The following is a 21,488-nucleotide window of genomic DNA, read 5'->3' on the forward strand; positions in this document are numbered from 1 at the left end:
CTTGCCACTGTTGCAGCTGCTCAGGGTCACGTGATCAAAATTCAGAGGCTTGGCCACTGGTTCATATTTATGATGGTGGCGTGTGTCCCCGGGCCCCAAGAGTCCCCTCTGACGAACTTCCGATGAGCGGAGTCAATGGGGAAGCCGGTTTACCTTAGCAACTGCCTGACTAACTTAACAGTGGCAGTGAGTCCCTTAACAATTGGGTCAAGAAAGGTTCTATGGGGTGGGATTTGGCAGTTCGGTGAACCAGCCATAATGTTAGCAATGGGTCCACCTAAACCCAGGTGAACCCGTAGCAGCCCTCCCCTGCCTTAATCCTATTCTATATTCCATTCTATTTCTATTCTAATTTTCTATTCTATTTATTCCTACTCTACTCTACTCTATTCTGTTGTAGTCTATTCCTCTATTCTATTCTATTCTACTCTACTCTATTCTATTCTAATTTTCTATTCCATTTATTCCTACTCTACTCTGTTCTGGTCTATTCTATTCTAATTTTCTATTCTATTTATTCCTACTCTACTCTACTCTACTCTACTCTACTCTACTCTATTCTATTCCCTTATTCTATTCTACTCTACTCTATTCTATTCTAATTTTCTATTCCATTTATTCCTACTCTACTCTACTCTGTTCTGGTCTATTCTATTCTAATTTTCTATTCTATTTATTCCTACTCTACTCTACTCTACTCTACTCTACTCTACTCTACTCTACTCTACTCTATTCTATTCTATTCTATTCTAATTTTCTATTCTATTTATTCCTACTCTATTCTATTTATTCCTATTCCTATTCTATTCTATTCTATTCCATTCCATTCCACTCCATTCCATTTATTCCTACTCTACTCTTCTCTTCTCTTCTCTTCTCTTCTCTTCTCTTCTCTTCTCTTCTCTACTCTATTCCCTTATTCTATTCTATTCTATTCTACTCTATTCTAATTTTCTATTCTATTTATTCCTATTCTATTCTATTCTATTCTATTCTATTCCATTCTATTCCATTCTATTCCATTTATTCCTACTCTACTCTACTCTACTCTACTCTACTCTACTCTACTCTACTCTACTCTACTCTACTCTATATTTCATTCCACTCCATTCCACTCTATTCCAGCTCTGAGCACAAATTTCTGAGACTGGCCACAATCCCTACAGACTGAGACAGAAACCAGCTTTGCTATCTCTTTGCCTTATGATAACAAGAAGTTGCTGTTTAACAAACACTTAGGGGGAAAAAAGAAAGAAAGAGATCCATGCCAAATACTGATCTGAAAGCTACCCTAAAATTATATGTTTCAACCATTGTGACTGTAATTAAAGCCTGTTCAATTTCTGATATTCTGATATTCAGTTAATATTATAGTTTATGACAGGCATTATGGCTATAAATATACTCTATTTGTAACCATAATTGTTAAATAATAAGTACTGTTTGATATCATAACATTTGAATGATAAGAATAGGCAGGTTTAAGATATTAACCTCTTTTTAGTTTACTCTAATAAATTCCTTCATTAAGCTATATCTCTTGGTTTGTCTTATAGACGCATTTCTTTTTGACCTGCTTCCAGCTCAGCAAATAGAACGTAATTTGCAAAATACAGTCATATAACAATATAAGATCAATAAGTTATCAGTAGCATGTAATAAAGCAGCCGCAGAACTGCATTTAAATAATATTCAGCCAAACATCTTTCTGAGCAACCATGTTTTAATCAAATGCTAGAAAAATTAAATCTTGGTATTTTTAATTATTATTATTATTATTCCCTGCAGCCTGCAAAATTAATGCCAAAAGAAAAGCTTGGCATTAAAACTTCTTAACTCCATAGTTAAGAATGACTGTAACTTTGTTGCTTGTATCCCTACGATTTTTATTGACTGGCATGAATTGATTGCTTACTGTACCCTCTGACTATTATTAAGTGTTGTACCTGATGATTCTTGACTCTTCTTGATAATGTATCTTTTCTTTTATGGACACTGAGAGCATTTGTACCAAGACAAATTCCTTCTGTGTCCAATCACTCTTGGCCAATAAAGAATTCTATTCTATTCTATTCTATTCTATTCTATTCTATTCTATTCTATTCTATTCTGTTCTGTTCTATTCTATTCTGTTCTATTTTCTATTCTATTCTATTCTATTCCATAGGTCTGATATCCAAGAGCAATGTTGAGAATGCAAGAAAGGATGGGACATGGCCCTTTAGATATCCAGGTTGCAACCTGGTGAAGGCTTTTAAGGCCCAAACAATTATTCTGAAGTAGTGAATACAGACAATTCTGCAACAAGTCAAATAAAATGTGAGTGACATGATCACAATGTGGTCTGACAGTACTTAATCATTAATTTTCCCCTCTCTGATTGTTCCCAACAAATTTGTCTGAAATGGTATAGAGTTCCCTCCCAACTCTGTTTTTCTATTAAATGTTACTGGCCAGTTTTCTAGTCCTGCAATTAATTAATAGGGGAATGAGCTGTTCAAATTATAGGGATAAGTGCTTATGAATAGCAGGACTGGCCCACACAAGGCTATATAATACAGAATATAGCTGGAAGGGACTTTGAAGATCTTCTAACCCAACCCCCTGCTCAAACAGGAGACCCCCCCCATACCATTTCAAACAAGGGGCTGTCCAGTCTCTTCTTAAAAACATCCAAAGATGGAGGACCTACAAGGCCCACAGGTTAATTGTTCTGACTGTTAGGAAGTTTGTCCTTAGTTCCAGGTTGCTTCTCTCCTTGATGAGTTTCCACCTACTGTTTTTTTGTCCTGCCTTCTGGGGCTTTGGAGACTAAGTTGACCCCCTTCTTCTTTGGGGCAGCCCCTCAAATACCTAACGTGTCCCCCCTGGTCCTTCTTTTTTCTAGACTGGATATACCCAAATCCTATAATCATTCTTCCTATGTTTTAGTCTCCAGGTGTTTATTCATCCTAGTTGCTCTTCTCTGCACTTTTCCCAAAGTCTCAATGTCTTCTTTTGCAGTGGGGTGACCAAAATTGGATGCAATATTCATTTGTGGTTCCCTATCCAGAGAATTGTTCCTCCTCTCCACCTTTGCTCTATTCCCATGCAAAGCCATAATCAGGATAAAGGTATTGAATTGCCTTGAACAACGGGCGATTGAATCATCCGGAATTAAAGACAAAATGAAAACAGATAATCAAATGTATAAATAAGGAGCCAGTGTAAATCACAAGCCTTTTGGTCCCAAAGGTGCTTTTTCAAGAGACAAGTGGACTTTCTGGTTTTTCTTTGAGGATGTTTCACTTCTCCTCAAGAAAGTCCTTGAGAAGGAAGGAGGAAGGAAGGGAGGAGGGAGGAGGGAGGAGGGAGGAGGGAGGAGGGAGGAGGAGAAAAAGAGGAAGGAAGAAGAGGAAGAAGAGGAAGAGGAAGAAGTGAAAGAGGAAGAGGAAGAGGAAGAAGAAGAAGAAGAAGAAGAGGAGGAGGAGGAGGAGGAAGAGGAGGAAGAACAAGAGGAAGAAGAACAAGAGGAAGAGGAGGAAGGAGGAGGAGGAGGAGGGGGAGGAAGAGGAGAAGAAGAAGAAGAAAAGAAGAGGAAGAGGAAGAGGAAGAAGAAGAGGAGGAGGAGGAGGAGGAGGAGGAGAAGAAGAAGAAGAAGAAGAAGAAGAAGAAGAAGAAGAAGAAGAAGAAGAAGAAGAAGAAGAAGAAGAAGAAGAAGAAGAAGAAGAAGAAGAAGAAGAAGAAGAAGAAAGTAGGTCCTTCTTCATAACAACTTGGAGGCACTCTAAAGTGAATGAGAGAGTGTTCCAAATGCTTGGCCAAAAATGATCTTCTTACTCATCCCCATCCCTTGACTTCCTCTTGATTTTGAAGGCCATTGACTTCTCGTAGGGTCGTGACTGTGCATCCTCACCAGGCTCTCAAAATAAATCCAAAGGATAAAAGGAACATTTGCTACTGCTTTGGAAAGGGAAGTGTGTGTTTTTGTCCTTCTGAAGACCACTTTTCTTCCACGCGTTTCAGCTTCTTGGACAGGAATGTTGGGAGTTTACTGAATCCTCCTCAAAGCCACTTGGGTCAGGAGATGCTTCTGGTTCTGCTGACCTCCTCTGATTTGGGTCTTCACCTCTAGGAAGAGGTCCTCCTTCAGCCACCGCTGAACTTTCTGGATGAGTGACTGCTGCACAACACAACCACAAATAGGAGTGAAATGACTTCCTTATTGTGGTCAGAGACCACAATACAAGTGGTCTACACAAATACACTACACAAATACACTACACAAATACAAGTGAAAGAAAAGCCATACAGGAAGTCCTTGACTTAACATTTGTTTAGTGTCCATTCAAAGTTACAATGGCCCTGAAAAGATGCTTTATTTTTTTTCTCCCTTGTGACTGTTAACAGTATCCCTTACATCATCAAAAGTTGGAGGCTTCACAACAGACTCTGATTTATGACAGTTTGCAGTGCCCCGGCTTTGGCGATCTTCTGACAAGCAGAGGCAAGCGAAGGGGAAGCCAGATTCACTCAACAACTGGGTTGCTAACTGTTGTCGTAAGTTGAGTAAGTAATACACACACACACACACACACACACACACACACATATACATATACATATACATATATAAATACATATATAACTACACACCTGCACACATTATACATATACATACATATAGAGATAAACATTTCAGGCTGGGTTGGGCAGGGGAGGAAGCAATAACAAGAGATAAGCCTCCTTTGACCAACATGGTGGAAGTAAAAACAGCAGAACTAATTACAGATGGGAGGCAGTTGAGAGGGCCTATCACGCCTGCGAGGGCTAAACTGGTTAATGTTATATAAAGGCAAAGATCTCTGTAATGGTAGCTTAAAACTCTGAAGATGTCAGCAGAGGCTGACGAAAGCTTAGTAAATATAATAAATATAATTTTAATTCCGGAGATCGCAAGATATCTGTTTCTTCTTTTACATATGTATATGTGTGTACACATGCACATGCACACGCATTCATGTTTATGTCGTGTATATTGAAGGTGGTGACCTTTTGAGAGTTGTATGCCACAAAATGTCATTTTAATGAATGCCGATTAGTGCACTTTTAAAGTGACAATAAAGTTATTCTAAAATCCTAACCGGACACGCTGTGAAATGTGAGAGCAGCTTTAAAGGAAGTAAGCTCTAATTCACATCCATTTCACAGCTCGTCTTTAATCATATCTAGTCATTTTGTCTGATGAAGCCTTACAAATCAAGTTTGATTGATGGATTGATTGACTGATTTCTTTTGTTTGTGAATTTTCTTTCCTGTCTTTCTTCTACAAGCTCCAGCCTCACAGTTTGATCAACCACCGAATCAAATGGTTAAATTTGATTGAACAATTGTTAAGTCAGGTTTAACAATTGCTGAATCAAATTTAATCAAATTTAACAAATTGATTCTGTGCTAAACTGCATATATGCAACGTAGTGTGAATTATCTCATGCCTCCTTCACAAGAGATAACTTTAACCTTACGCTGTCAAGTTATCAGCTAAACCTCGTGGTTATCCAGGTGCTCTCCAAAGGTGAAAGGACAAAGAGGAAAAGAAATGCCTGTAAAGGAAATTATCTCGTCTCGCTATCCATTATCTGGCCTTGTTAATGATCTATTAACCTAATGGAATGCTTGTCTCTGCAAGTCCTTTAAAAAACAGGTTTAAACCAGTTGGTGATATGCTTGGGTCTTCAGTGAACAGAGAACTTTTCTCTTAATAATCAGGACTGGAACATCCCAGCCAGGACTGTGGTTCTTTCTCTAGAAAATATATATATATCTAGAGATTGAAAAAAGACCTGAAAGCATGAATAGAAGAGATGATTCCACCAGACTGTCAATCATTTGGAAGCCTGCACTCACAAACAAACAAAATCTCCACACCACAAGCCAGGCAAACACCTGGGCACAGACAGATCCACCCTGATACCTCCAGCTCAAACATACCCCAACCAGGCACCCAGATGAAACCTGGCTTCCTAACTAATGATAGCCGTCCATTTACCCGGAGCCAAGCTGCACTAAAGGCCTCCAATAAAGTAACACAATGTTGCCAGCCAATCAAGAGACAAAAAGAGCCAAAAAACAGACAGGAGATATTAGAAACACCAATCAAGCAGAACACAGCAAACTCCAAGACCAATAAACACAGACCAAGACTCCCAACCAATCAGGGTGAAGAAAAAACCATTCTGGCACAGCAATAGGCTGCCCCAAATTTAAATCTGAAACCACTATAAAAGCCTGACTCACAGATGAACACTATACAGAAGCCTGATGATGGCAGATGAGATTCTGCTGAAACGTCGCTACAACTTTAAAAGCACAACTACCATGACGTGGGAAAATACCCGAACAAAGCTGAATGCCATACATGTAAGTACCCGCGAAAACTTAAGAAAATATATATATATATATATACACACACACATACATACATACACACACACACACACACACACACACACATATATATATATATATAGAAAAACATAAAATAAATTATACACACACACACACACACACACACACACACATATATATATTATTTATTTATTTATTTTTTCTAGAGAAAGAACCACAGTCCTGGCTGGGATGTTCCAGTCCTGATTATTAAGAGAAAAGTTCTCTGTTCATTGAAAAACAGCCACATGAGCAAAGAGATCCAACAGACGATCATCCCAAGAGAAAAATCTTCCAGATGCCCCAAACTATACGGCCTCCCAAAAATACACAAAGAAGGCATACCTCTCAGACCCATAGTCAGCTCCAGAGGAGCACCACTACAAAACCTAGCTAAACACTTAGCAAAATAGCTACAGCCCCATGTTGAAGCAGCAGCTTCACATGTACAAAACTCATACTACTTCTTGGAAATGATCAAAGATCTACACGTGGAACAAGAAGATCTGCTTGTAAGTTTCGATGTGGTTTCACTATTCACTCAAGTCCCGATAAAAGAAATTCTTGAAATCATCAAAAATAAATACCAACCAGCTAAACACCTCATGGAACTAACAGAACACTGCTTAACCAACACATATTTCATATACAAAGGACAAAGATACAAGCAAATTGAAGGAGCCCCTAGGGGATCACCACTGTCGCCCGTCATTGCAAACCTGTTCATGGAAGAATTAGAATCCAGAGCCCTGGCTAATGCCACCCACAAACCCAAACTATGGTTAAGATACATCAATGACGCATTTGTGATTTGGCCCCATGGAAAAGAAAACCTAAACAATTTCCTAACACACCTAAACAGCACACACCCCAAAATCAAGTTCACCATGGAAACGGAAACAAACAACTACCATTCCTAGATGTACTAATCTACAAAAAAACAGATGGCACACTAGGACACACCATATACCAGAAGAAAACACACACTAACCTCTACCTCAGCACCCAATCCCACCACCACCCAGCACAGATAAACTCCATGGCCAAAACACTAATTGCTAGAACCAAACGCCTGGCAGACAAGACACACATAAAGACTGAACTATGCACCCTGACTAAAGTACTGACAGCCAACGGTTTCCACAAAAGCAAAATCACCAGCTTGATCCACAAAAACACACTGAGACATAATGGAGACCTAGAAGATGAACAGACCTATGGAACAGCTGTCCTGCCCTACATAAGAGGTACCACAGACAAAATCAGTAAGATATTACACAGGCATCACATAAAGACTGCCTTCAAAACAGACAGAAAAATAGCAGCCATCCTTAGAAACCCCAAAGATAAAATTGACCTGGAAAACCAAGGCATATATGAAGTCCCCTGTGCATCATGCCCTGCCACAAACATTGGACAGACCAATAGAAGAATAAGTACCCACCTGGATGAACACAAAAATGCAGTAAAAAAGCTGGAACACACTTCCTCACTAGTCCAACACATGAAAGCCACAGGTCATAGCATCAACTTCAATGGCACCCAAACCCTAGCCACTATAGAAAACCCCAGCTACAGAATCATCAGAGAAGCCATAGAGATTGAAAAAAGACCTGAAAGCATGAATAGAAGAGAAGATTCCACCAGACTGTCAATTATTTGGAAGCCTGCACTCACAAACAAAAAAATCTCCACACCACTAGCCAGGCAAACACCTGGGCACAAACAGATCCCCCCTGATACCTCCAGCTCAAACACACCTCAACCAGGCACCCAGATGAAACCTAGCTTCCTAAAAAATGATAGCCGTCCATTTACTTGGAGCCAAGCTGCACTAAAAGCCTCCAATACAGGAACACAATGTTGCCAGCCAATCAAGGCACAAAAAAGCCACAAAACAGACAGAAGTTATTAGAAACACCAATCAAGCAGAACACAGCAAACTCCAAGACCAATAAACACAGACCAAGACTCCCAACCAATCAGGATGAAGAAAAAAACCATTCTGGCACAGCATAGGCTAGCACCAAATTTAAAACTGATGAGATTCTGCCGAAATGTTGCTACAACTTTAAAAGCACAACTATAATGACGTGGGAAAATACCCAAACAAAGCTGAATACCATACCTGTAAGTGCCCATGAAAACTTAAGAAAACACACACACATGCACACACACACACACACACACACACACACATATGTACGCAGTCTTCTCTCATTCCAACCTCCCTTTCAAGAGAGACATAATTTGTGGGATGGGATAATCTTCTTCTATATTCTATTCTGTGTGTGTGTGTGTGTGTGTGTGCGTGCGTGTGTGTGTGTGTGCATGTGTGTGTGTGTTCCAGCATAACTCTGGAATGCCTCAAACAATTTCAACCAAACTTGGTACACAAGTTACTTACTCTCTGGAAACAAATACTGTGTGGATAAGACACCCCTAATCACCTCTTGGGGTGTGTGTTCTTAAGATACAGTCTATTGCGCCTTCAAATGGCTTCTACCACACTGCCTTAAAATGGCTTCGACTGTACAGCACTGTGGAGTTGCCATAGTAACGGCTTCACAGTACTCTACTAAGGGGCTCTCTCTGGTAAAGGGGAAAATCCAACATTACAAATTACGTTTGTCCCAGGTGACCGAAATCAGGGCTTTTCCTGTCTAATAGAGGATTAGGATAAATAAATACCCAGGCAATGCTGGGTTATCGGCTAGATTTTTTTTTTAAAAAAAGGAGAGGCAGCTCACACTACAAGACAGAAAATAGGTGTCCCCCACCCCTCCCCCAAAACAGAAAGCTAATTTGAAGGTGGACTTCCTTATTCATGGTGTAGGCCATTCTCTAACCAACAAGGAAATGTATTTCACTTTCATATTTACAGGAAATACAGGAATTTATATTCATAGTTACATACCGACAGGAAATACAGCCTCTTTGAAATCTATACAGGTCATTCTTGACTTGTGGCCACAATTAAGCTCATAATTTACATGGTTAAGTGAAAAATTAGTTAAGTGAGTTTGGCCCCCATTTTACGTCTTTTCTTGCTGCAGTAAATCATTGCCGTGGTTATGCTGGTAACGCTGGACATTAAATGAATCTGGATTCTCCGTGGATTTGCTTGTCAGAAGGTCACAAGGGGGGAATCACGTGACCCCTGGAATGTCATAAATGCAAGTCAATTGTCAAGCATCCAAATTCAATCATCGAACCATGAAGATGCTGCAATGGTCATAAGTGTGAAAAATGGCCAAAAGTCACTTTTTTCCCCAGCGATATTGTAACTTCGAACGGCTACTAAATGAACCATTGCAAGTCAAGAACTATTTGTAATTGCTTCGGCGTTTTATTTTGTACCCAGATTGTTGGGGGCAAGAGGCTGACTGCTTAGAGAAGGCTATAAAGCACCGTGAAGAAGTCTATAAGTTTAAGCAACTATGGCTGTTTCTACTGTAAATAATTACCTGAAAGAGACCAGAAACGCCAAATGATGAAAGCAACCAACAAATACGGAGATAAGCCTCCCAAATAGTAGATCTGCAACAAAGCAGAAGTTGGCATTAGAGCCACAAAACCTCAAGCATTTACTCAAAAGGGCAACGGACAAGTACGCACCAGATCAGAATGGAAAATGTTGCTGGTCAAAATCCTCAGCCGTAGATAAAGCAAGGCTAATGTGCATGGGCTGACAGATTCTTGGTTGCTGTAATTCCAGCATCTGTGGAAGAACATTACGTAACATATTTTTTTTAAAAAAGTTCAATCATTTATAAGATTTAGGTCTGACAGAATTCTTGATTGGCCAAGTGTGATTGGACACACAAGGACATTGTCTCTGGTGCAGAAGCTCTCCGTGTACATGCAAGCAACAGGGGATAAGTCACAATCATGACAATAAAATAAAATTATCGTAAGTCAAAAGATGCAACGTTGACTCAGCAGTGGTAGGATTCCAAATTGCGCACGCTACTGGTTGTATGAGAGCGTGTGCTTCACGTGTGCAGCAATCAAAGACTGCCCTCGGTGAGGTGGGCTGTTTTTTAGCTCAGCTGCAGCGTGGCAATTCGCTCTGACACACGAATCAGCTAAACTAAAAAAACAAGGGAATATAGGACAGGAAATGGCAGGGGTGGGTGGGAGGGGCCAGACAAAGATGGTATTTGCTGGTTCTCTGAACTACTCGAAATTTCCACTACCGGTACATCAGAACTGGTCTGAACCAGCTGAATACCACCTCTGACTTTCAGTGATCAGCACAGGATATCAAATAGGGAATGAAGGGGTGGGGAGGAGAGGGGTGGAAAGAAGAGAAGAGAAGAGAAGAGAAGAGAAGAGAAGAGAAGAGAAGAGAAGAGAAGAGAAGAGAAGAGAAGAGAAGAGAAGAGGAGAAAAAAAACCCCAAGTATCTTCCTTCTTTATTCTAACAAATGCAATGTCGGTATCTCCGTATCTCTGTATCTCATCTCTTAACTAAAAACAAAATCCAAAATCTGTTCTTCACCAGCAGAAGTCCAGTAAGGGTTACCAGATTTAACTATCTTAACCTTGAGTGGATAAGTGAACCCTGCATTTCCTCTTTCCTCTACTTTTAACTATCTTGATTTTTAACTCCTTCAAATAAAGTCCCAGAGTTTAGTTTCTTGACATCAGTTGTTTTTTTTCATCCCGGAGAACGCTAAAATTTTATTTGTACATCCAATAAAAAAAAAGTTATCCATCTCTTTCTCTCTTTTTTTTTTCTGATTTAGTGGTAGTCTCCTTTAGGCAGTGAAACAGCAGTCTTGTTCGTTTGTAGGTCCAATAGATCTTTTTCCATATCCTTCTTGTGGCTTGTCATATTTATATCCATTTTCAAATTAATTTTCAAACTTATCCCAAGTAGCTTATTCCTCTTCTGCAGTTTCCTTAACACTCCATCTATCCATCATACCATACACCGTGGAAGACCGGTTTTCAAAACTATCCATAGAGATTTTGCTCCATTCTTTGTTCAGTTATACTCTCTATTATCCTCTAGCTCCCTCTAGTCTCCAATCCTTAAAGTCCCATCCTATTTCTTTTTCACTTAAACAAACCAGGCACATATTCCCAAAGGAGGCATTCTTCTAATTAATTTAAAATTATAATTCTAGCTCCCCTCAGTCCCTTTAGTTCGTCGTCAGCGGTCCAAACATCTGTATGCTAAGCATACTTTTGCTGTTTAATTTAAAAAGTCATGTTTTTCCCCAATTTGAAAAATTGTATTTAAAATTCTTTTTCCCAAGAAAATCACTCGCCCAGTGATTGCAGTAATACCTGCTCTCTTGATGAGTCTTAATAATTCCAAAGCAATCAATAAAATTCCAAATGGTTAAGAAATGAGGTTTGATTTTTGAGTTCCTTAAAAAAGGCTGCATTAAGGACTGTGAGCATATTTACGAGGTTGCCACAAAGAAGAGGGAGTCAAGCTATTCTCCAAAGCACCAGAGGGCAGGACAAGAAACAATGGATAGAAACTATTCAAGGAGAGAGGCAACCTGGAATTAAGGAGAAACTTCCTCACACTGAGAACAATCAACCAGTGGAACAGAAGTTGCCTTCAGAAGTTGTGGGAGCTCCATCACTGGAGGCTTTTAAGAAGAAACCGGACAGTCATTTGTCTGAAAGGGTAGAGGGTCTCTTGCTTGAGGAGGGGATTGGAGTAGAAGACCTCCACGGTCCCTTCCAATTCTATTCTGATTTGTTGAAATTGACTCCCAGCCACTCAGCTCATAAGCTGACAGCAAAACATAGTTACAAGAACCAGCTGTACAGAGTAACTAAAAGTTATCTCAAAAATCTCTCCTTATCCCAGAGAGACATGCCTTGCCCCTAATTGTATTTTAAATGCCTTTTTAAAAAATGTTTCATTCTTTTTATTTTGTTTTTACATCCATAAATGCTTTGTGAACAGCGTATTGTCTGGATCAATCTGCTTACATAATAATACTTTTTCAGTTCCTAATTTCTACCTCTATTCTCCAACCATGGATAAAACAAGTCCCATGTTCGAAACTATTCTTTTTCTTTTATCTTTAATGCCAATCTATCCATTTCTGCACAATCTAGTATTTTTTTTTAATTACATCTTCTTCTACAGGTGTTTCTTCATTTTTCTAGTGCTGTTCATATACAATTCTTGCTGCTATTAAATACATGTATTCCCTTTATCATACTTATCTGATATTATGCCTAACAAAAAATATTTCTGGCTTAATTAACAATGTCAACCACACATAAAGAAAATTTATATAAGATGTTCTATAGATGGCATTTTGCACCAGCACGGCTGGCAAGGATGTTTAAAGACAAATTGGCTAAATCCTGGAAGTGCCACCAGATACCTGGGTCATATTATCACATGCGGTGGACTTGCTCCAAAGCAAAAAAAAAAAATGGACAAAAAATACATACGTGGTTGGAAAAAATGATAAAACAACATACTGATTTAAAACCAGAAATATTTTTGTTGGGGATCCAACCCGAAATATATTAACTGCTGCCAGAAATGTATTTGCACAAAATTGGAAGACTGAAGAGATACCTACAGATGAGAATATGATTAGGAAAATATTAGAATGTGTGGAAATGTTTAGTTTAGTTTACTTTATTGTCATTGCACCTTGTACAACGAAATCGAACACCATCTTGAGTGCACATCATGACCATGAAAATAAACACAAACACACATCCTTCACACTCCACACATTAAACCGAAAACCCCTAACACCATACCAACACTGCACTATACAGTAGAATTCAAAAGAGCTACTGCCCAGGGATAGAAGCTATAAATAGATTAACACTGGCAATTAAGGAGAAAGAGCAAACTAAATACTATATGGCATGGGATCTAGTTTACTAATGATTAAAAATAGAAGTTAGAATAAAAATAAAAATGGAAATTAGAAACAGGGAAACAAAATAAAGAACAAAATAAACAGGGAAACAAAATAAATAAACAAAATTTATCTGTTAAAACAGATAAATAAATATTATGACTAGTATGTTGAATTATCACTATGTTAACATTGTATAATTTACCGGGGGAACTTTACTATGTTAAATATTGCAGAATTAATATACACTGCTCAAAAAATAAAGGGAACACAAAAATAAGACAACCTAGATCTGAATGAATGAAATATTCTTATTAAATACTTTGTTCATTACATAGTTGAATGTGCTGACAACAAAATCACACAAAAATTATCAATGGAAATCAAATTTAGCACTCATGGAGGTCTGGATTTTGACTTACACTCAAAATTAAAGTGGAAAAAATCACTACAGGCTGATCCAACTTTGATGTAATGTCCTTAAAACAAGTCAAAATGAGCCTCAGTAGTGTGTGTGGCCTCCACGTGCCTTTATAAACTTCCTACAACGCCTGGGCATGCTCCTGATGGTCTCCTGAGGGATCTCCTCCCACACCTGGACTAAAGCATCCCCCAACTCCTGGACAGTCTGTGGTGCAACGTGGTGTTGGTGGATGGAGTAAGAAATGATGTCCCAGATGTGCTCAATTGGATTCAGGTCTGGGGAATGGGCGGGCCAGTCCATAGCATCAATGCCTTCATCTTGCAAGAACTGCTGACACACTCCAGCCACATGAGGTCTAGCCTTGTCTTGCATTAGGAGGAGCCCAGGGCCAAGCGCACCAGCATATGGTCTCACAAGGGGTCTGAGGATCTCACCTTGGTACCTAATAGCAGTTAGGCTACCTCTGGCGAGCACATGGAGGGCTGTATGGCTCCCTAAAGAAATGCCACTCCACACCATTACTGACCCACTGCCAAACCAGTCATGCTGGAGGATGTTGCAGGCAGCAGAAAGTTCTCCACGGCATCTCCAGACCCTGTCACGTCTGTCACATGTGTTCAGTGTGAACCTGCTTTCATCTGTGAAGAGCACAGGGCACCAGTGGTGAATTTGCCAATCTTGGTGTTCTCTGGCAAATGCCAAACATCTGCACAGTGTTGGGCTGTAAGCACAACCCCACCTGTGGATGTCGGGCCTCATACCACCCTCATGGAGTCTGTTTCTGACCATTGGAGCAGCCACATGCACATTTGTGGCCCGCTGGAGGTCATTTGCAGGGCTCTGGCAGTGCTCCTCCTGTCCCTCCTTGCACAAAGGCAGAGGTAGCGGTGCTGATGCTGGGTTGTTGCCCTCCTACGGCCTCCTCCACGTCTCCTGATGTACTGGCCTGTCTCCTGGTAGCACCTCCATGCTCTGGACACTACACTGACCGACACAGCAAACCTTCTTGCCACAACTTGCATTGATGTGCCATCCTGGATGAGCTGCTGCACTACCTGAACCACTTGTGTGGGTTGTAGACTCCGTCTCATGCTACCACTAGAGTGAAAGCACCGCCAGCATTCAAAAGTGACCAAACCATCAGCCAGAAAGCATAAGAACTGAGAAGTGGTCTGTGGTCACCACCTGCAGAACCACTCCTTTATTGGGGATGTCTTGCTAACTGCCTGTGCTTTCCACCTCTTGTCTATTCCATTTGCACAACAGCACGCGAAATGGATTGTCCATCAGTGTTGCTACCTAATGGACAGTTTGATTTCACAGAAGTGTGATTGATTTGGAGTTACATTGTGTTGTTTAAGTGTTCCCTTTATTTTTTTGAGCAGTGTATAATAAAGGATGTTGTGATTTTGATTATTCTTTAGCAAAGATATTTGTACCCAGATAACACATTGTTCAACCAAAGATGGGATGATTATACACACACGTGTGCGCACGCGTGCACGCACACACAAACACACACGTAAGACAAATTGCGATCTCTGGAACTAAAATTATATTTATTATACTTACTAAGCTTTTGTCAGCTTCTGCTGACATTGTCAGAGTATTAAACTACCATTACAGAGATCTATGCCTTTATATATCATTAATCAATTTAGCCCTTGCATGTGAAACCAACATGACTGAAGCAAAAATAACAAAGTTAATTACAGGTCGGAGGCGATTGGAAGGGCCTATTATGCCTATTTTATATATATATATATATATTTCTGCATTTGAACCTGATCTCCTTTGAAAGGCTGCCCTGTTGCCAAACATATATCTTGTTGTCATGGCTCTCGGCTAGAAGTGACAATTGTCCACATTTTGGAACCAGAATTCACCTTGTCTCTATTTTTTTTTCCGAGGCTCCAGAATAATCACTCAGATTTTGGTCAAAGCTGCTTCGGCAATTTGTTGCAATCTCTGCCATGTTTACAAATAAAAAATAAAAGTCCTCTTTCTTTCAAGCATTTGTGCAGAAGAAGTTGAAGGCTTCATTCCCACAACTCATTTGTGCTCATCTTCTACAGACACCATTCTAAACATTCAACTCTGACTTCAGTATCTGTTAAAAAATAGAAAGAAAGAGAGAGAGAGAGAGAGAGAGAGAGAGAGAGAGAGAGAGAGAGAACAGGCTTACCTTTCGTAAAGCTCTTGACGGAGGGACATATTTCTGGAGTGGACAGTGCTGCCAATTTCTAAACGATCAAAAATATAACTTGGGAGAGAATAACCTTCTTCCAGAAGAAGAGCCAAATTAAAGAATCCCTGGAAGTGAGAAAATAATGGTTAATTGGACAGTCTTGCTGGGAAGAATAGAATAGGATAGGATAGAACAGGAGCTCACTCTGTTACGTGGTGCTAGGGATTCGAACTGCCAAACCGCTGACATTTCTGATCAATAGGCTCAGCGTCCTTAGCCACCGAGCCACCAGGTCCCCCATGCAGTATACAGGGCTTCAATAAAGAGTTCTATTCTATTCTATTCTATTCTATTCTATTCTATTCTATTCTATTCTATTCTATTCTATTCTATTCTATTCATACTTATTCTGTTCTATTCTACATTCCAATATCTATTCTATTCTATTCTATTCTATTCTATTCTATTCTATTCTATTCTATTCTATTCTATTCTCAGTGGAAGGCAGGCTGGTTGCAATTGTGTTTTCTGCATTAACTATCGGTTGAAATCTGTCTCTCTCCTGTTTGGTGGCTGTGCCAAACCAGACAGTTACAGAGTCATAACTTGGAACCAGGCCTGGGTGACTGGATCTGGGTTTGCTGTGCTTCGAAGAGGCTGTCTCTTTGCTCCATGGAGTGGGAGCTTGAACAGAACCTCATGCCATTTTTGAAGATTTCATGTTTGGTATACCGACCATCCATCTGTTACCCACCTGTGCATCTTTCATCAATGCTGCTTGTGCATACATACGGGCTGACATATCCAGGTTCCTGCTCTGGTTCTGATAACCATAGTAGTAAAAATCCCCTACTTTCAAGTAAGCTATGGAAAGAAAGACCTGTGTTAAAACTTGTTGTTTTGTTTGTTTGTTATATTTAACACAACAGATTAGGATTGAAAAATGGACGCACCCAATGCTTTCAATCAGTTACTGCTTCTTATTTAATGCTGGGTGATGCACAAACCACCACTACCAACCCCCAGATTATATTCCATGACTCCACAATACTCACAGGGCATTATTTTCTAATCAGCTGGTATACATACCAAACGAGGGAGCGTTGCTTTGAGAAATGGAGAAATTATAATACTTCCAAACGCAGTCGGTGGCGAAGTATCTTTTTGTCAAGTCCTGGGAAGTATAATGAGGAGAAAATATGACTTAGGAGGAAGAGGAGGAAAAAAAAGAAGGAGGAGGAGGAAGAGGAAGAAGAAGAGGAGAAGAAAGAGGAGGAGGAGGAAGAGAAGAGAAAGAGAAAGAGAAGGGGGAGAAAGGAGGGGAGGAGAAAAAGAAGAGAAAGAGGAGGAGGAGAAAGGAGAAGGAGGAGAAAAAGGAGGAAGAGGAAGAGGAAGAAAAGGAGAAGGAGGAAGAGAAAGAAGGAGGAGAAAAAGGAGGAGGAGGAAGAAGAAGAAAAGGAGGAGGAGAAAGAGAAGAAGAACAAAGGGGAGGAGGAGGAAGAAGAAGAGGAGGAGGAGGAAGAGAAGGAGGAAGAGGAGGAGGAGGAGGAGGAAGAAAAGGAGAAAAAGAAGGAAGAGGAGAATGAGGAGGAGGAAGAAGAAGAGGAGGAGGAAGGAGAAGAAAAGGAGGAGGAGAAAGAGAAGAAGAACAAAGAGGAGGAGGGGGATGGGGAAGAGGAGAAGGGGGGAAGAAGAAGAGGAGGAAGAAGGAGCAGCAGCAATGGGAAAAATATTCACCGGTTCCTCTTCGCAGAGATGTGCTAGATTTGTCTGTGATACCTCTATTCCTGTCTCCGCAGAAAGGATATAATACAGTAGAGCTTCATTCCTAAAACCAAAGAGAAGAGCAAAACAAGAACAAAAGACGACCAATCAAACTAAAACAAAGAAACTTCCGAAATAATAAAACAAAGCAAAACACATTTTCCAGGTGTAAAAGCCCACAACAAACTTACCAAGACAATTCCAGGTATGCTTTGAGTGCCTTTTGCATGACTTGGCCTAAATAGCCATTCTTTTCTGCCACGTATTTTGCCCAGCTGCAAATGAAAGGAGTAACAGTAAAAGGGGGCAAAGGGAAGCACCATTGTGGCTGGATGGAGTCCATCCTCCTTTAGTCTTGGATGTCCTGGTGAGTAGGACATGGGAAAATCATCTCTCAGGAGCAAGCAGTGCCTCCACCTGGTGAGATGATGGATGGATGGATTGCTCTCGATCTTCTACTATACTCTAACATCTATCATCTACCATCTATATCTATCTATCTCTGTATAATATAGCTAGCTATCATCTATCTATCTATATCTAACCATCCATCTATCTATCTCTGTCTCTATCAATCTCTATCACTTTATCATATAGCTAACTAGCTAGTTATCATCTATCACTATCTATCTTTCTATCTATCTCTGTCTCTATCAATCTATCTATCTATCTATCTATCTATCTATCTATCTATCTATCTCTGTCTCTATCATCTATCTACCTACCTACCTGTCTAATATAGCTAGCTAGCTATTTATCATCTACCATCTAACATCTCTCTCTCATGTCTCTTTCTCTCTCTCTCATCTAGCTACCTAGTTTATCTATCCTTCTCCTTCTATCTATCTACCTATCTGCCTACCTGCATCAACTTATTCATTTTTCCCATATGTTTGTAAGAGACAAATTGCTGATGCCAACATGGAAAAGATGCATGTGGTTGTGTGAGGATGATGACTGACAAGATCCTTCCACCATACCATTGGAAAGAGGAGGGGGTAACATCATCAGTGCCAGAAAGAGTGGGGGGGAGAGGAGGAAGAAGGAGAAGGAGAAGGAGAAGGAAGAGGAGAAGGAGGAAGAAGAGGAAGAGGAAGAGGAGGAGGAGGAGGAGGAGGAGGAGGAGGAGAGGAGGAAGAAGAAGAAGAAGAAGAAGAAGAAGAAGAAGAAGAAGAAGAAGAAGAAGAAGAAGAAGAAGAAGAAGAAGAAGAAGAAGAAGAAGAAGAAGAAGAAATAATGAAATTGATGACATGTGTGGTTGTGTGAGGATGATGACTAACAAGATCATTCCAACATACCATAGGAAAGAGGAGGATGTGCCAGAAAGGAGAAGAGGAGGAGGAGGGGGAAGTTAAGTAGCCATGGTGTGTGAGAATTCCTACCACTTCTAATGTTGTATGGAGTATGGAGTTCAAAAGAGGGAATGCTTCTTTGTTTATCTAATTACCAAGAGCTCCTGCAGAGCTTCTGACAATCTCTAGCTCGCATGGAATCCCAAATAGGAAAACCGCATGCAAAAAGATCATACTAACCACCTAATACAGATTAGGGTCAACCAAGTAATATATATATATATTTTTTTGGCAATTGTTTCTCCTTTCTCCTTACTTACAGCACTGCCTTTTCCGGATCCCTGGGGAAGCTTGGTAGATTTCCTGTAATGTAAAACTGGGAGCAGTGCAGAGTCCCTTCCATGTTACCTTTTTCTGCGGCTTTATAGAAATATCCAGCCGCAGCAGTCTGCCAAAGGGGGGGAGAGAAAATAGATGTTGCACAGGTATGTGTAACTTCCATCTACATTTTTTTTTTTTAAAAAAATCAAAATTCAGCTGCCCTGAAACAGATTTATAATTTAAGTGCTGGTAGTCTTTAAATTTCTGTTGCTAAGTGGGACATTAGTTAAGTCAATTTTGTCCCATTTTATGACTGCAGTACCCCATTTCCCTGAAAATACGACCTACCCTGAAAGTAAGTCTGAGCTTGATTTTTTTTTTTTACTCATGTGCCCAATATAAGCCCTCCCCCCAAAATAAGCTCTAATTAAGCTCCTGGCCACTCCAGAGTGCACGGGTACAATTTCAGCTAGGGTGAGGATGTGAGGGTGGAGCTGCCCTACTACTTACCTTTGGACAGTTGTAACCAGGCCTTGCACATACCGACACCTGCCTGGCCGGCCCATTTCTTCTGCAGCTGACAAGGCTGGCAAGGCTTTCCTGAAGGCCTCTGTAGTTGATAGCAAAGCTCTGGATCAGTCCAGAGCTCTCTTATCAGCTGCAGATGCCTTCAGGAAAGCCTTGCCGGCTGCAGAAGAAATTCCTGAAGGCCTCTGACAGCGAAAAGGAAGCCAGGGGCAACGCACACAAATGAGGTTAGTCAGAGGATGACATCCCCTGAAAATAAGACCTGGTGCCTTTTTTGGTGGCAAAAATTTTTAAAAGACAGGGTCTTATTTTCGGGGAAACACCCTACATAGACACACAGCTGTTAAGTGAATCTGGCTTCCCCACTGACTTCACTTGTTGTAGGATGAATAAATCTCTTCCTCCAAGGAACAAGTCTTTGGTGTCCAAATGGTTGAGGGGATCATTGGTTTCTGGGACAGTGAAAAATTCACACTTACCCGATTTCTACCCGTCGTTCCTGGATACAGTCCATCTAAATGCAAAACCCCAAGGTTGAAGGTAGCCTCTGGACTACCCATGGCTTCGGCTTTTAGCCAATATTTGGCTGCTTTGGCATAATCTCTTTTAAAGGTGTGATAATACCAGCCAAGGCCGTTGACTGCCTGGGGGAATCCCTGTTGGGACAAGGGAGAAAAAAAATCAATAAAAGACATAATGGACAAACCGCCACGCAAGTTAGTATGAAACGAAATGAAATTTGATGTGGGAGAAAGGCAAGGTGTTACACTTAGGAAGGGAAAACAGATCTGTTGTGGCCAGCCAGTGGTCAGAGAAGCTGGCAGCAGGGTTGGTCAGTGAGGAGGTTGGGGAGGAACCTGGGCCAGTCCTGGAGTCTGGGGAAAGCTCGGACGAGGGTTCTGCATTGGAGGATGAGATGGGGCCAGGGCCATCTGACAGTTATCAGCTGCTTTCGGACTCAGAGTTCAGTGGGGAAGAAGAACAGCTGGAGCCTGTTCCCAGTGTGTGCATGCACAGACCTGCCAGAAGAAGGGAACAGCTAAGGAACAAGGCTCAGGTGGACGGTGAATGACTCAGGAATAAAGGCTCAGGAATAAGGGCTCAGGTGGACAGTGAATGGCCCCTCCCATAGGGAATAAAGAGGAGCAAAAGGAGAGTGGGGTTTGCAAGAGACAATTAGTTCATTTGAGTGAAGATCTGTTCCTGCATTCTTGCCAAGTATTGCCCACTATAGCATGACGTCTGAAAGATATTGGCCTGGCAACTCTCCAAGCCTGATAAGGTCTGTAGCTGTGAAAGTTCTTGAAAGACTGTTGGCCGGGATTTTGCTGGAAAGGAGTTCACTGTAAACTAAATAAAAGGGTCTGGTTTCTACCTTTGAAGAGGCCTTTTTCATCAGCTGGAAAGCAAGACGTCGGTTCCTTTTCACCCCTTGGCCCTAAACGATGAGAAAATAATAATAATAATTTCCAAATATCTTAAGCCTCTTTTTTTTCATACAGGAAAGGGAGGGAAGCACTTTTATCAAAAATTGAAATCTTCTGTTTGCAAAGGAAAAAGTACAATAGTTTGTGTAGTGACCCCTCAAAATTAAACAGCACTAAAAAGAGAAAGTGACTTATGACCGTTTTTCATACTGAAAACCGCGGCGATTCACAACAGCGGTAGTGAGAAAATTCATAAAA

General features: G+C 40.6%; 2 protein-coding genes across 4 annotated transcripts in view; both read right to left on the reverse strand.

The window, feature by feature from the left end:
• HMX1 (H6 family homeobox 1) overlaps positions 1 to 21,488 on the reverse strand; it is a 243,007-nt gene that overhangs the window by 102,285 nt on the left and 119,234 nt on the right. The gene's annotated exons all lie outside the window — the stretch shown is intronic.
• The window catches only part of SEL1L3 (SEL1L family member 3), a 53,395-nt gene that overhangs the window by 8,664 nt on the left and 23,243 nt on the right, over positions 1 to 21,488 (reverse strand). Inside the window, exons 14-24 of one of the 3 annotated variants that reach the window (XM_026699767.2) lie at positions 21,179 to 21,241; positions 20,283 to 20,459; positions 19,275 to 19,402; positions 17,854 to 17,937; positions 17,636 to 17,726; positions 16,988 to 17,072; positions 16,653 to 16,762; positions 15,896 to 16,023; positions 10,045 to 10,147; positions 9,894 to 9,966; positions 1,481 to 4,162 (exon numbers count right to left, since the gene is read on the reverse strand). In XM_026699767.2, the coding sequence (XP_026555552.2) occupies positions 4,002 to 4,162; positions 9,894 to 9,966; positions 10,045 to 10,147; positions 15,896 to 16,023; positions 16,653 to 16,762; positions 16,988 to 17,072; positions 17,636 to 17,726; positions 17,854 to 17,937; positions 19,275 to 19,402; positions 20,283 to 20,459; positions 21,179 to 21,241 (1,203 nt within the window). In that variant the 3' untranslated portion in view covers positions 1,481 to 4,001. Of the gene's footprint in view, positions 1 to 1,480; positions 4,163 to 9,893; positions 9,967 to 10,044; positions 10,148 to 15,895; positions 16,024 to 16,652; positions 16,763 to 16,987; positions 17,073 to 17,635; positions 17,727 to 17,853; positions 17,938 to 19,274; positions 19,403 to 20,282; positions 20,460 to 21,178; positions 21,242 to 21,488 lie in introns of those variants that run through there. The other 2 variants (XM_087936520.1, XM_087936521.1) reach the window with 2 other exon arrangements.

The sequence above is a fragment of the Pseudonaja textilis genome, chromosome 6 (genome assembly GCF_049901715.1).
Source record: "Pseudonaja textilis isolate UNSWEBS1 chromosome 6, rPseTex1.2, whole genome shotgun sequence".
In the NCBI taxonomy this organism is placed as follows: domain Eukaryota; kingdom Metazoa; phylum Chordata; class Lepidosauria; order Squamata; family Elapidae; genus Pseudonaja; species Pseudonaja textilis.